Genomic DNA, 15,531 nt, shown 5'->3' on the forward strand with positions numbered 1-15,531 from the left:
GCTTATTCACATCCCCAGTCATAAAACCCTCTTTAGAAGAGGCAAAAAAAAAAAGCTCCACCCAGATGGGTGCCAACGCCAGCATGGAATCTAAATGTAGTCTTAACGCAACTCATGACTAGCCCTTTTGAGCCTTTACATAAAATTTCATTAAAATGGTTCCATATAAAACTGTCTTTCTGGTGGCTATGATCTTTCTCCGCAGAGTAAGTGAACTACAGGCACTTACAGTTATTTCACAATTTCATATTAATCAATCCACTCAAATAACCAGCTTTTTCCAAGAACCAAAAAGTAAAGCGGAGAAAGCATTACACACACTAGATGCAAGAAGAGCAGTCATGTATTATATTGAGAGGACAAAGACAGTTACAAAAACAAAACACCTGTTTGTTTTGTTTACAAATAATATGGGAAAAGCAGTGACAAAAGGAACTATTTCCAAATGGATTTCTCACAACTATCCAGGTTTGTCATACAAAAGTGGGGATGCAACTAACACACCAAAGGCACATGAATGGGAAAAAAAGGAGCAGCTTTTGCTCTTTTAGCAAATATTCTACTTGAAGATATCTGCCTGGCAGCTACTTGGTCATCAGCTCACATGTTCACAAAACATTATTGTATAGACATTCAAATAAACAAAGAAGCACAGGTGGGACAAAATATTTTAAAGCATATATTTAAAAATTCAAACCCATCTTCAACCCAGCCACCTCAATAAATCAATGCACAGCATGAGAATCAAGAAAAGATTAATTATGCAAAACAAAATGGTTTCTTACCTGTAATAGTCGTTTTGCAACTTGAAGACTTTTCTGGATTTGCAAGCGAACCCAAGAAGATTGGTAAGGGGAAAAAGAATAAAAAAGAAAATCACCCAGAAAAATAAATCTGAAGATGGTGATCACGGCAACTGAGTAAGGAGAGGGCGTATGTTGTCAAGGGGCTGGATAAAGCACCAAATCGTGGATCTGTCAACACCCAGCAGTTTAAAAAAAGAAAAAGTGAGAGAAGAAAAACTACAGCCACAATATTCCGGACCCAACCACTGTATGGCGTTATAATGCACAGCATGTGCATCCAGAAAATTCTTCAAGATGCAAAACTATTACAGGGAAGAAACCATTTTGTTATTTTAAATTGGCTCTGTTTTGCCATTTCTAAACTGTAATGCCTAACGCTTTCAGAGATGGTTTGATTAAATTAGGACAGAAAATCAACTTCTTGGGGTCACCTACTCTTTAGAGCTACATTCTTACGGGTCACTGGATGATATAACAATTGAACTAGTTACTCGGCCTACCTCTTAAAAAGATAGGATGGGCCACAACACACATTCACCTGATTCTCCCAGAGGAGAACTTATAGGAGACCAAATACTAAACAGCAGCAGATGAACCCTTTTTTCTTTTCAGGAAGTCTTTCAGACAGATTTGGTGGCAAGAGTGGTCTTGGACAAAGCAAAAAGCTCTAGTTCTCAAGGCTCTTCCTTCTGTGACTCGAGTTCAATATTTTGGAAACCCTAGGGTAAGAATTGCCCTACAATGCTGAACTGTTATTTCACCAAATAAACACATCCTGGGTTACATCTTGTTATGATTTTTACAATCCGAACATCTGTGTCTGATTTTCTACCCCCTGAAGTAGTTCTTAGTATTTCCCAAGAGCAAAAAGGCTTCTTTATCAGAGCTTCACATCAGCAAGGATTCAAATGTGACTATTTCAAGGGTAACAGATGCTGCAGTTTGTATGAGTGGGGCTGTTAATGCTCCCCAGCTGCTAAGCAGGCTGATAAGGAGTCTGATGTTTTTGATAGACCTAGTTCTGCACATGTACAATATAAAGTCATACAAAATTGTAATTTGGAGGTTGTTGGGATTAAATCTAAATATACTTCCTTGGGCTCCGCAAGGCTTTTTTTCTAAAGGTTTCTCATATAAGGCTGAAATGTAGACAAGAAAATCGTTTCTACAAAGTCACAATCATCTTCCTCATTTAGGTAATTTATCAATTGAATCATTGGCAAACTCTTTGAGGCATATTATCTTTCTCTCCTGTGGCTAAGGGCCACTACCATTATCTGCCTCCTGCCCTCCTTAAAACATGCTGAAGTTAAAAAGATCACAAACATTTTCAGGGTGCCAAAAATCCTATGCAGTTAGGTCACAAACATTTTCAGGTTGTCGAAGATCTAGTGCCTGAAGATCGGAATGACCAGAATTTTACTGCTGATATTTTATAGTGGCTGTAAAAATAAGTGAACGTCTGCCCAATTATATACCTTTACATCGTGATTCGATTTCTATTAATAGTCGTTCCTCATGGTTCTCTAGTACAGGTTTACAGTGGGTGCAGGTAGTGGATTAGATCTGATTGGTTTACCTTAGGGAAACAGACTTGTGCATTTTTATCTAGGCGCAACACCTAAAGTATACAATAATTTGAGTGACCCAGTAATACGGTCCCTATGGCCCTTTGAATGCTGACAGCTTTGTGTTGGCTTCCAGGTAGTCCATTGTTGTTATCTGGATTACTGGTTCATTTAGACTTCCTTTACTTGTTGTGCTCTTACACTTTGAGTTGAGGAGGATTTTACCATCATCCAATTGATATCATCTAGGTTTTCATGCCAGATACTTCTGTTTTTTTTTATTTTTATTCTGCTTGACTCTTGTGTCTAGAGTTCCCTCTTTCAGAAAGAGTTTTCGCTCTGAAAGTTCTCTCTAAGAAAGTCAGTCCTTCCTTATATTTCAAATCATACAAACATAGCTTGGTGGTTCTAAGTAGTTTAGGGCATAGGGTGGCTTTAATTTTTATTCTTCTTCTGCCTCTACTTGGAGTTTCTGCAAGTATGAGTGATTACCATTTGTACAATTTGTACATCCTTCTTTTATAGCCAGAGTGCATGTGCAGGAGTGATACCATCAGTATAGCAACATTGAACTAACGCTGATCGTACTGTTTTTGCCAGGGGCACAATATCAGTTCTTAAGTTTTTGTTACAGCCTCGTTTGAGCATGTAATAGAAAACTTGTGCCATTTCAAACTGCACTATGTGAAAAATGCTGACAATTCTAAATTTATACTGATTAATAAACCCTCACTGATTCCAGTGAGGGATTTATTAACAACTGTCCGTGCATGCTGCCCAACCTCTGCGTGACTGGGGATGTGGGATCCGACACCCTTGTGGATCAGGGAGCCAGAGGTCTAGCCAGTTCACACCTGCCCTTCCCCCTTCAGCAGCCTCCAAACCTTCGTAGTCTGACGCTTCACTACAGGTGCCAGTTGGAGGCAGGATTCGCCATCACCTGCCCCAAAGTCCATCACATTAGACAGGTGGGATTTGCAAATAGCCCGAAGGGGCTCCTCGCGACTACCCCTCCATCCATGCCACCATCCTATGATCGAATGGCAGAGGATCACTTAGCACTTCTCCACTAGGAGGTCACGGCTCTCTTGGCCAAGAGAGCCATAGGGAAGGGTTCCTGTGCCAGAAGTAGGTTGTGGTTGTTATTCCTGCTACATTCTGGTTCCCAAAAAGGACAAGGGCCTCTGCCATATCCTAGACCTCCGGTCTCCCAGTCTCTTCTTCAGGATGGAAAAGTTCACAATACTCAATCGGGCTCAGGTTCGATCTGCCCTGGACACAGGCGACTGGATGGTAGTATTGGACTTACAGGACACCTATTTTCATATTCCTGTCCTGCCTGCCGACAGACATTACTTGCGGTTTGTGGTAGGCTGTGAGCATTTTCAGTTCACTGTGCTCCCCTTTGGCTTTACCAGCGCCCCACCACTGTTCACCAAGGTGATGGCGGGGTTGCAGATCATCTGCGCAGGTCAGGCATTTCAGTCTCTCCTACCTCGGCGACTGGCTGTTAAAGGCGGACTCACCCCATACGGTAGTCTCCCACCTCCAGACTATGGCAGACCTCCTGCATTCACTGGGGTTCCATATAAACGTGCTAAAGTCACACACTCTTAGATGCTCCCTTTCATCGGAGCTGTTGTGGACACGGTGCAGTTTCTGACTTATCCTCCCAGGCAGCAAGTCCAGGATATTCAGGATATGATCCCAATGTTTCATTGTCTATCCCGGATTTCGGTAAGAATGACTGAGGCTGCTGGGCCTTATGGCTTCCTGCATCCTACTGGTGACACATGCCAGATGGCATATATGGTCTCTGCAGTGGGACCTGACGTTCCAGTTGGCGCAGCATCTGTGGAATCTCTCCGACATGGTCCAGATATCGGAGGGAACTGCGCAAGATCTGCAGTGGTGACGTTTGAACTGTGATTGGATCAGAGGCAAATCTCTCTCCATTACCCCTTCGGATCTGACAGTAGTGATAGATGTGTCACTCCTGGGATGGGGGAGCCATTTGGGAGAGGTGGAGATCAGAGGCGTCAGGTCTCAGGCAGAGTCCAGGCTCCACATTAATCTTTTGGAGCTCAGCGCGATCAGATTGGCATTGAAAGCATTCCTTCCCTCTCTCAAAGGGAAAGTAGTGCATGTGTTCACAGACAGCACCACCCACCATGTGGTACTGCAACAAGCAAGGTGGGGTGAGGTCCTGGTCCCTTTGTCAGGAGGCTGTGCACTTCTGGACATGGCTGAAACATCAGGACATTTCCCTGGGGGTTCAGCACCTGGTGAGCTCTCTGAACGTCCGAGTGGTCAAACTCAGCCGACAGTGCTTGGTCGATCAAAAATGGCGTCTCCATCTGGAGGTGGCACAAAGTCTCGTTCAGCAGTGGGGGGAGCCTTAGTTAAATCTGTTTGCCTCTGCCAAGAATATCCAATCAGCATTTTTTCCCACTGGAGTTTCCATGGCTGCCCTTCACTTGGTAACGTTTTTTGTCTCGAGTGGAGCTTAGGCCTCCTGTATGCCATTCCGCCCATACCACTTGTGGCCAGAGTTCTCAAGAAGATCAAGAACGACCAGGCCCAAGTAGCCCTTGTGGCTCTGGTCTGGGCACGAAGAGTGTGGTATCTCGACCTGTTAAGCATGGCAATTGAGCCTCCGATCAGACTGCCCCTTCAGTAGGATCTTGTGTTGTAGCAGTATGGGAGGGTTCTCCACCTGAATCTGTCCATTCTCCGTCTTCTTGCGTAGAGATGGAGCATTCACAGTTGATAGCTTTTGACCTTCCTCCCGAAGTCTGTCATCTTGGCAGCCAGTGGTATCCGCTTGTCGTAACAAATTTGTGGTATGCTGCATAGACGAGTCTGTTACATCCCCTAGCCCCCCCCCCCCCCCCCCACCCCCCCCAACACACTTTCTTCGGCTTGGCAGGGTTCTGCTATGAACATCCTCAAATGTTGTGTCTGCTATCTGAGATTACCTGACCAAATGTCTTTGTCACCTATTGTTAGTATGTTCATTAAGGGTCTTACCCACATGTTTCCTCCATCACCTTTCATCATATCCCAATAGGAATCAAATTTGGTGCGGACATTTCATGTACTCTTTTTGAGCCTCATCACAGCTGTCCTCTCAGGGTCCTAACGTCAAAAACAGCCTTCCTTGTATCCATTATATCTGCCTGCAGGGTGAGTGAGCTGCAGGCATTGTCATCTAAGCCACCCTACCTTACCATCTATCCTGACAAAGTGGTGCTTCCTTTTTTCTGAAATTGCCTGTCCATGCTCTGGCTTCTTGTGTGGCGATTAAGCCGCTCCAGTTGACAGCTTTTGACCATCCTCCAGAAGTCTGTAACTTAATCTTGGCAGCCAGGCGTCCCTTCACCAAAATGGTATACGCCAGTTGTTGGAAGAAGTCTGTGGCATGGTGCATAGACAAGTCTGTTGATCCCGTTCTGCACCTCACTCTAAAGTCCTGTTGTTTATTCATTCCCTTGCCTTGCTGGGCTCTCTGGGCATTCTTAACAAATATTTGTCTGCTCTTTCTGCTTTCCTAAGATTGCTTGATCATCCTTTATTGTTTAAGTCTCCTATTGTACATAGGTTCCTCAAAGGTCTTACACATCTTTTTCCTCCTTTCTCATTCATTACCCCCCAATGAGATCTGGATTACATGTTTGACCTTTGTGATGTGCGCTCCTTTTGAGCTACTCCACAATTATCCATTGAGGCTTTTTACTTCGAAAATTCCTTTCCCTGTGGCGATCACATCTGCCCGCAGGGTTAGTGAGCTGCAGGTATTGTCATCTGAGCGTTCCTAACTGTCTATCCTGTCAAAGTGGTGCTTCACACTAAGGTTTTCCTTTTTCCCCAGAAGTGGTTACGCCCTTTCATGTAGGCCAATCCATCATCTTGCATCTTACTTTCAAACACCCCCCATCCCTTTGCATCTTTCTAAGGAAGAGGAGAAACTCCACTGCTTGGACCCAGAAAGAGCATTGGCATTCTACGTTGATCATGTGAAAGAGTTCCAGGTGGATGAGCAACTCTTTGTTGGTTATGTGTCTGTGAAGAAAAGTCGGGCAGCGCAGAAGAGAACCATCTCTAGATGGGTCGTTCTCTCTATTGAAGTGTGCTATACATTGGCTGAAAAGCAACCTCCTGAGGGCTTGCACGCTTAGTCTGGTAGAGCAACAGCTGCAAACACTGTGTTAGCACACATAGTTCTTGTCCTAGAAATTTGTCAGGCAGCAAAGTGAGCATCCTTGCACACGTTTACCAAACACTACTGCCCGGACAGACAGGACCGAAGGGACGCATACTTTACCTGACGGTCCTTAAGGACTTTCTAGTATGATCTTGGTTCGCAGAACCCCCTCCGTGGATGGTATTGCTTGGGTGTCTATTATAAGGTAAGGAATCTGCAACTAGAAGTCTCAATCATATGAACAAGTTACTTACTTTCGGTAATGCCTTATCTGGTTGGGACATATTCTAGGTGCAGATTCCTTACCAACCACCCATCCTCCCCGCAAACAGATTTTTAGGTATGACTTCCCTTTCAGGGCCCTAGTTTTGGAGCACCAGTGGTCAGTGTTCTTCATGGCTCCGTGCTTCTGGCGTGGAAAGTCGTTGAAAGCGCACCGGGGTGGTGCCTGTGTAGGTCCCGTAATGACATACCTAGTGCACACAATGTAGACGATGGACACAGAGCAGACAGACACCACCTGACGGTGCGCAAGGGTACTACTCAAGAAAAACCTCAGGATCAAGGCTGATGCCTGGGGGAAATTCTAAGGTAAGGAATCTGCAACTAGAATATGTCTCTACCAGAAAAGGCGTCACTGAAGGTAAATAACTTGTTTGTTATGAAATTTCTGATTTTGGTCTGTTAGGGCAAACACTTGGTTAGCTGAGTTAGGGTATGAGTTCACAATGTATCTCTGTTACAAAGTGCACTACTTTAACGTAAACAACCTACTGCACCTTATGATAGTAGGATTAAACTGAGAAGATTGTAACATTTCCTCTGAGAATAACCTGCACAGTATATAAAGAGAGCTTGGTATGGAGCTCCATAGATTGGCTGACTTGGTGCTGACACTTAATCTGTAGGAGCTTTGGCATTTCGCAGACATATTTCCTTGGTTTTAAAGGCTGGTTTGTTATGGTGGGGTGTTTAGAGTGAGGGAAAAGTTTAGAATTTGATTTTTCCTTACTGTTTAAGTTTTGAAGGAGGTTCAAGTGAATATAATACTGAGCCATTGGATTTAGCATACAAATTCCCAATGGTTGTGGCAGACCTTGCAGGGTGGGCTCTTTGAGGATGGTGAGAGGTTGGGTTGGAGAGGCAGTTGCAGAAATGTAGTATGACCGTGATTATAGCACTGTTTTTGTGTTTTGGGTTTGGTTTGGCAAAACCGCACACTTTGCAGAGCTTCCTGGCACTGGTGTGGGCATAGAAGTGACCATCCCATTTGTACGTGCTGCTTCTAAAGTTCTTCAAAGGATTCTAGCTCAATACATTCTGGGAAGCCATTCTGCAAAAATCCAAGGGCACCTTAACTAACTCTAGTAAAGTACAGGATGATTTTAAATAATATTCGTTGTTTGATAAAGGTCTTGAAGTCCTTTACTTCTCACTTATTTTACAAATTCATTAGGTTTAATTATGCCTCCAAGGGCTTTTTACGAGTATGAATGGTTTCCCGCCTATCAAGGCTGACACTTCAACATACATTGTGCTGCTGAAGTGACTGGTTGATGTTATCTGTGTACTGGTAAATAATGTTTTTACTTTGTAGTTGTTGGTGTACTGACATAATTAACAACCTGCCCCGTTTTATGGTGTCAGAATGTAAGCCTTGCCAGATATAATAATGAAGAGCACAACATGAGACCATTGCCTAGCCATGAAGTGTCTTTTTGCCTTGCCACTGACTCTTTTGGATACTTAATTTTTGAGACGAGAGTTCCTTATAAGTACAACAATAATTCTGTCAAGGTGTGCATTTGTCTTCTTTCTGCAGAAATATGCAACATCTGTTGACATATTCCTCTTAGCCAAGGTCAGTTGGATATAGTTATGCTTACTAGATTTCAAGCTCTTAAGGGCTTGGACTCGTTTTGGGGTGTTTGTATCTCATGGTCTTCTTTTTTAAATGTTGTTTTTTTTTTTTTAAGAAACATTGGATTGTGTAGCTTTTAAAAGATCAGGCAGAATTGTGGTAAATTGGTGATTGTTTTAAAATCTTTGACGTTCTTTTCACAAAAAAAATATTCTGTAGTTTATATTATTTTTTGTTTTCTTCTGCAGTCATCAAGTCCAATGGATCAGATGGGAAAGATGAGACCGCAGCCTTATGGAGCGAGTAATCCATATTCACAACAGCAGGGACCTTCACCAGTGCCACAGTCGGGTCATGGCTACCCTGGACAGCCCTATGGACCACAGACTCCGCAGCGATACCCCATGATGCAGGGCAGAACACAAGGTGCTATGGGAAACATCCCGTATGCTCAGCAGGTGAGCAGCTAACAAGATCAAATATTGGTAACAAAATGGTTACACACACAATGGGATCCAAGCTAGCGCGTGTAGCCCAGTTGTTTAAGATGACAGGGGCCAGAGAACAAGCACTTCAGCTTTTATTAGCCTATAGTTTCTGATGAATACCTCTACTTGCGGATCCCTCGCCTTTTGAATGTCCTAGGCCCCAGTCTGGAAGCTCCTTAAAGCTCTCCACGCTGGCAGGGGGCTATGGCTTTACTTTGGCACTATACGCGGTGTCCCTGTTACGTCACTGGAGACATAAAGCAGTGCCTCAGACACTTAGCTGCGGTCAGTTCCCTTTTTTTCTTCGCCATCAATACGATCCAGAGCTCTGAATCTCCTTGGGAGTTGTCTTCGTCATTACTTTTCACGTAAAATGTTTGTCAACAGATTACATTTTCACACTCACATCACCACCCAAACAGCCAGGTTTCAAACCATGTAGGGACTGTGATGGATAGGTGTTTATTACAAACCCTCAAAGATGCACATTAGAGCCATAAAGGTAGAGGCAGTCAAAATGTTTATGCCAAGAGTAAGAAATGAACATCATGGACGCTGGAAAGCCAGACCAGAGTTGATGTCACTAGAGTCAATGCCGTTGTTGAAGTTGTCCAAGAAGAAAAATAAGAAGAGGAAGCACTTCATCCATCGTCGTTGGTCCAGGAAACGACGGAATAAGTCACAGAGAATCTGGCGCATGTGGCTCAATCTCTGTGCTGATCCCAGAGCTGGTACAGCCAGGGGTGCCGACTCCAACGTCCCAGTCAAGTCAGCCTTACCAAGGGTTCCCCTCTCCTGGGGCTAATCCAGCGATGTCTTTAAATGCTGCGTTTGACAGTTTGTGTAGTTCTGTGCTCCCCTCTAGAGCTCTGACTGGCCCACTTGGTCCCAAGGCTTTTAAGTTTGGAGACTTGAGTATGCCATACCATTTAGTGCCCTTCACACCATTCTTTTCCTTGCCTCTTGTTACATGGGCTGCGACTCCCATGTGACTCTCCAGTGGTCAGGTTAGATGCCACAACCAAATCTGCCTTAACTGACTGTTCAGTCCTCTTCACCTGTGGAGCCGTATCCTATCATCTTCCCAGTGCTGCATTTGACTCCACTGGGGCAACAGATTACACCACTGGCTCCGCAAACAATGTCCTGTCAGCAGAGCAACCCTTGCCACCTGCTTAGAAACATAGTCCTTTGGTTTCTCGCCTGAAGTCTCTGCCTCTGATGGAGCTCCCACACCACCACTTATGACGAGAGTCTCAACAGCTTATTAAAGAAGAAGGCCTGTTATTCAATGGTGACGGTAGTGCTCAGGGGAACCCAAGCTCAGATGATGATGGGACGGGCAAACTACTGCCTTAGAATTTTTGCAAGTCTCAAAGATGCCAGTGGCTTTGATACCTTCCAGGAATGGAAACTATGCTCCCCAACTTAACTGCCTTCAGGTGGAGGACTGCCTTCAGGTGGATGACTGCCTCCAGCTGAGGTTACATCCTGCCACTTGGTGATCAGGAAGGCAGCAGGGACGTTAGACCTCCAGCTACCTTCCACTGAGACTAAGTCTTAGAGCTAGTGGGAGATAGGCGAGCAATGGCCAAGCAGATCGTTCAGTCTGGCCTGGACACAACTGACTCTGTAACACGAGCCATGGGGATGTATGACCTCCCTTAATCACCATGCATAGGTACACAACTCTGGATTTTTCCAGGATGTCCAGACAACTTTGATAGACTTCTCTTTGATGGTACCCGCCTCTTCATGGCAAAATTTGATTCAGTCTTGCCACGTTTTGAAGAAAGTAAGGCCTCTGCCAGATCTCTTGGCCTTCAGACTAGGGCAAGAGGCTGCTGGCAGTCTTGAAAGTTTTGAGGCTTCACAAGAGATTTTTCCTTTCACGTTTGCAGCAGCACACCCAGCAGCTAGCGGAGAACCCTTTATAAATAGAGGTTCTGATGGATACACGGATTCCTCACCTAAAGAATTCTCCCCTCGCGCCAGCCTCGACGGAAATTTCTTCTAGCTCTGCACGTCGACGATGACGTCACAATCGCCCGACTCCACGAGACGCCACATGACGTCATCCAGGCAATAAGAAGCCCTCGTCGACGTGCAGACGTCCGTTCCCTTTTTTCCGTGCCCGAATAACGGTTAATTCTTCGGGGCTCACAGGGAGCTACTGTTTCCAACGGCGGTTACAATATGTCGCAGCCTAGAAAATCCGGCTGTAAACCTTGTAGCCAGTGCGGGGGTCGGATGTCGGTTACCGATCCCCACGAAAACTGCCTCTGGTGCCTTAGTTCCGACCATGAGGTCGAGGCATGCGGTTCGTGTCAACGCATGAACCCTAAGGCACTTAAGGAGAGGGAGGCGAAGTTGTTCTTGGCCCGGTCCAAGAAGAAGAAGGAGAGGCGTCATAGGAGGGAGTCTTCGTCGAGATCTTCGAGGTCTCGTCACCATCATAGTGACTCGGCGCCGTCATGGATCTCGGCGCCGATCGAGCACGGGACGGTCCAGATCTAGATCGGCTTCTCCGTCGGCTCGGCGTCGTCCGACGTGGGAGATAAGCCCGACCTTCACCCCTCCGACGACCTCGACGTCACCTGGGTCGGTCTTTGAGGTTGAGCCTCCCCAGAGAACTGAGGGTTCTCCTGGCCAGAAGTTACCTGGACCCTCTTCGGCAGCTTTGCCGGTGCAGCAGCAGCAGTACCCGGCTTTCCCGACTCCGGGATCGGATCCTGCAGCGTTTTTAAACGCTATGTATAACATCTTTACTTCCATGACGCTGGGTGGAAGTCATGCAGGTCCGTCTGGCCTATGATTTGGGTTTTCCGGCGTCTTACAGGTCGGCGCCGATCACCCTGTTTTTATCTGCTGCACCTGAAGCGGCGCCGATGCCTATGACGTCGCCCAGGATGGCTACACCTGTTGCGGCGCCGTCGGATTCGCCTCGGATCGGATCGACGGCTAAGAACTCTTTGGAGCCAGAGCCTCCGGCTTCGGACGGATCCGAGGTTCTGCGCCGACGAAGATCTTTGGCGTCGGACTTGTCGACTCCAGGCTTGGAGTCAAGACTTAAGTCAAGGCGCCTGGCTCTTCGTCTCTTGGAGGAAGAGGAGTACGCGAGGCAACACCTGGAGGAAGGTGAAGTTATAGAGCCCTCTGGTGACTTCCAGGGACTGGACTCAGCTAGTGGCCTAGACTCTACCCCGGAATGGGATCTGGCTTCCCCTGGAGAGATCACGGAGGAAGCTGCTTCTTTCCACGCAGTCATTCGTAAGGCTGCAGACTTTATGGATCTTCCCCTTCCTACCACGGAGGTCAAGAGAAATTTATTAACAGAAGTCCTCCATCCGACGTCTGCTTCTGCTGAGCCTCTTCTACCATTCAATGAGGCTCTGCTGGACCCCATTAAGGATATCTGGCTGAAACCTGTGTCCACCGCTGCGGTCAACAGAGCGGTGGCTCGGCGGTACAGGACGGCTCCTGGGGATCCGGTGCTTCTTTCCAGACAACCAACTCCGGAGAGCCTAGTGGTGTAAGCTTCATGTTCATCCAGATCCTCTCCTGGCTCGTTTCCTGGGGCCCCTGCGGACAGGGAGTCAAAAAAGATGGACCATACTGCTAAAAAGACATTTTCATCTTGCAGTATGGCTCTAAAATCTTCCAATGCCACATGCATACTAGGGCGTTACATCCATGCCCTTATGGAAGAGACGAAGGGCCACCCTAATTTGTCCCAGGAGATGCTGCAACTATTAGCGGATGCTCAGGCGGCTGCGACGCAAGTGATCCAGTCTGGATTGGACACTTCGGACTCGGTGGCTAGGGCTATGGGCACGACCATAGTCTCAAGTCAGCAGTCTTGGCTTCGGTCATCTGGCTTCTCGTCGGACGTGCAGGCCACACTCCTTGATCTTCTGTTTGATGGAGAGAAGCTCTTCGGCACAAAGGCTGACTCTGCCCTGGAACGTTTTAAAGAAAGCAGAGCGACTGCTAGGTCTTTGGGACTCCAGTCGTCGGCCTCATCCTCCTTTAGAGGCTTTCGGAGATTTAAGGGATTTGGACGTGGTTCCTTTTGGGGAAGATTGCAAGGACCACAACAATCTACTTCTACCCTGCCTTACAGATCCTTCAGGGGCAGGGGCAGAGTCCGTACGAGAGGAGCCACCTTTCAGCACTCTTCCTCTTCCTCGGGAGGGGTGCAGCAAGGAAAGCAGCCGTAGTCCTCCACCACTCCCTGTTGATTCGTCTCCGGTAGGGGGGAGACTTGCCTCTTTTCCTCCAATGTGGGAGGTCATAACATCGGACTCCTGGGTCGTCAACATTGTGAAGAGGGGGGTATGCTCTTCCCTTTCGGGAATTCCCTCCTACCTTCCCTCCCCACCCATCCTTCTGTTCGGAAGACCATCTTCTATTACAGCAGGAGGTATTATCCCTATTACAAAAAGGTGCAATAGAGTTGGTTCCCGAGCAAGAGAGGGGTCAGGGGTGTTATTCAAGATACTTTCTGATACCCAAAAAGGATGGTCGACTGAGACCGATTTTGGACTTGAGGATTTTGAATTGTTTCCTCAGACAGGAAAAGTTCAAAATGCTGACCCTCTCACAGGTTCTTTTGGCGTTGAATGAAGGAGACAGGATGGTGTCGGTCGATTTGCAGTACTCGTGTTTTCATATTCCGATCCTCAAATCGCACAGGAAGTATCTCCGGTTTGTAGTGGGATCACAGCATTATCAGTTTGCGGTCCTTCCCTTTGGTCTTACTTCAGCACCTCGAGTCTTAACGAAGGTGATGGCGGTGGTAGCAGCAGAGCTCAGAAGAAGGGGGATAGCTGTGTTTCCCTATCTGGACGATTGGTTGATCAAGGCCAAAACTCCGGAGCTCGTGCAGTGCCATCTCCAGTCGACGACTCAATTGTTGTACGACCTGGGTTTTTCAGTCAATGTACCCAAATCTCACCTGGAGCCCTCTCAACGCCTCCTGTTCATAGGGGCAGTATTGGACATAACATTGAATCGGGTCTTTCCTCCGTCCCAGCGGGTTCAGGACATCCAGGCTTTGATTCCAATGTTTCGAAATGGAGCGGTAGTTCCAGTCCTCAAGGTCCTTCGTCTGCTCGGTCTGTTTGCTTCTTGCATACTGTTGGTCACTCATGCACGCTGGCACGAGGGCTCTCCAGTGGTGCGTCCGCAGGCAGTGGTTTCAATACAAAGGGGATCTCGAAGATTCAATAAAGATCTCCAGAGACACTGCGGAGGATCTTCGATGGTGGGCAGCGGTCGACAACCTGTCTCAAGGAAGGCCGTTCTCGCTGCCTCCTCCAGTGGCCACGGTGGTAACGGATGCTTCCACTCTAGGGTGGGTAGCTCATCTGGGGGACCTGGAGATCAAAGGCCTTTGGTCTCTGGGGGAACAGAAGTTGCATATCAATCTGTTAGAGTTGCGGGCAGTATGTCTGGCACTCAAGGCCTTCCTCCTTTCCATTCGCGGTCAATCAGTCCAAGTTCTAACGGACAACACGACCGCGATGTGGTATATAAACAAACAGGGAGGAGTGGGGTCGTATCTTCTCTGCAGAGAAGCTCTTCGTCTCTGGTCCTGGCTTCAGGGTCACAAGATCTGCTTAGTTGCACATCATTTGGCCGGAGTCCTGAACGTGCGTGCAGACATTCTCAGTAGACGCAGCTCGGTCGATCACGAGTGGCGTCTTCATCCAGATCTAGTTCTGGGTATCTTCCGGATGTGGGCATATCCACAAATAGATCTGTTTGCAACTCAAGAGAATGCGCAGTGTCTGCTATTTTGCAGCCTCCAGTATCCGGTGCAAGGAGCTTTGGAGGACGCGTTTCAGATGTCCTGGAAGGGTCAGTTGCTTTACGCATTTCCCCCCATACCCTTGATTCCTCGAGTTCTCAGGAAGATCCGCCAAGACCGAGCTCAAGTCATCTTAATAGCTCCGGATTGGCCGAGAAGGGTGTGGTATTCGGACCTACTCCAACTCTCTCAGTGCCCTCCGCTCCGTCTCCCTTGCAGGGTGGACCTCCTCTCGCAGTCGCAGGGGCAGATTCTACACCCCCACCCCCACCTCCAGAGCCTGTATCTTCATGCCTGGAGATTGAACGGGGCAATCTGAGTTCCTTTTCTGTCCCTCCAGATGTGGTGGAAGTTATTTTATCGGCCAGGCGACACTCCACCAAGTCAATCTATGCTAATCGTTGGACTAAATTTACAAGCTGGTGTGGAGAGAATAGTTTAGATCCTTTAAAAGCTGGTTTATCTGACATTTTGTCATTTGCACTCCATCTGGCACAGAAGGTTTTGCAATTGCCACTGTTAAAGGTTATCTGTCTGCACTATCTGCTTTTCTGTGCCTTCCTGATCAACCGGCCTTCTTTAAATCACCAATTGTTTTAAAGTTTCTAAAGGGACTCACTAATAGGTATCCACCCACGCCATTCGTTATGCCTCAGTGGGATCTTAACTTAGTCTTATCTTTTCTTATGGGGGCTCCGTTCGAACCAATGCATTCTTGTTCTTTACGGTACCTGGTATTTAACTGTTTTCCTGGTGGCCATAACATCTGCCAGAAGGGTTAGCGAGCTTCAG

General features: G+C 46.9%; 1 protein-coding gene across 2 annotated transcripts in view; it reads left to right on the plus strand.

Moving 5' to 3' along the window:
- Positions 1 to 15,531, plus strand: part of ARID1A (AT-rich interaction domain 1A) — a 593,039-nt gene that overhangs the window by 71,606 nt on the left and 505,902 nt on the right. For both annotated transcript variants that reach the window (XM_069224049.1, XM_069224050.1), the window contains exon 2: positions 8,688 to 8,897. In XM_069224049.1, coding sequence (XP_069080150.1) covers positions 8,688 to 8,897 — 210 coding nt within the window. The remainder of the gene's footprint in view (positions 1 to 8,687; positions 8,898 to 15,531) is intronic.

This window comes from Pleurodeles waltl, chromosome 3_1 (assembly GCF_031143425.1).
Source record: "Pleurodeles waltl isolate 20211129_DDA chromosome 3_1, aPleWal1.hap1.20221129, whole genome shotgun sequence".
NCBI lineage: Eukaryota > Metazoa > Chordata > Amphibia > Caudata > Salamandridae > Pleurodeles > Pleurodeles waltl.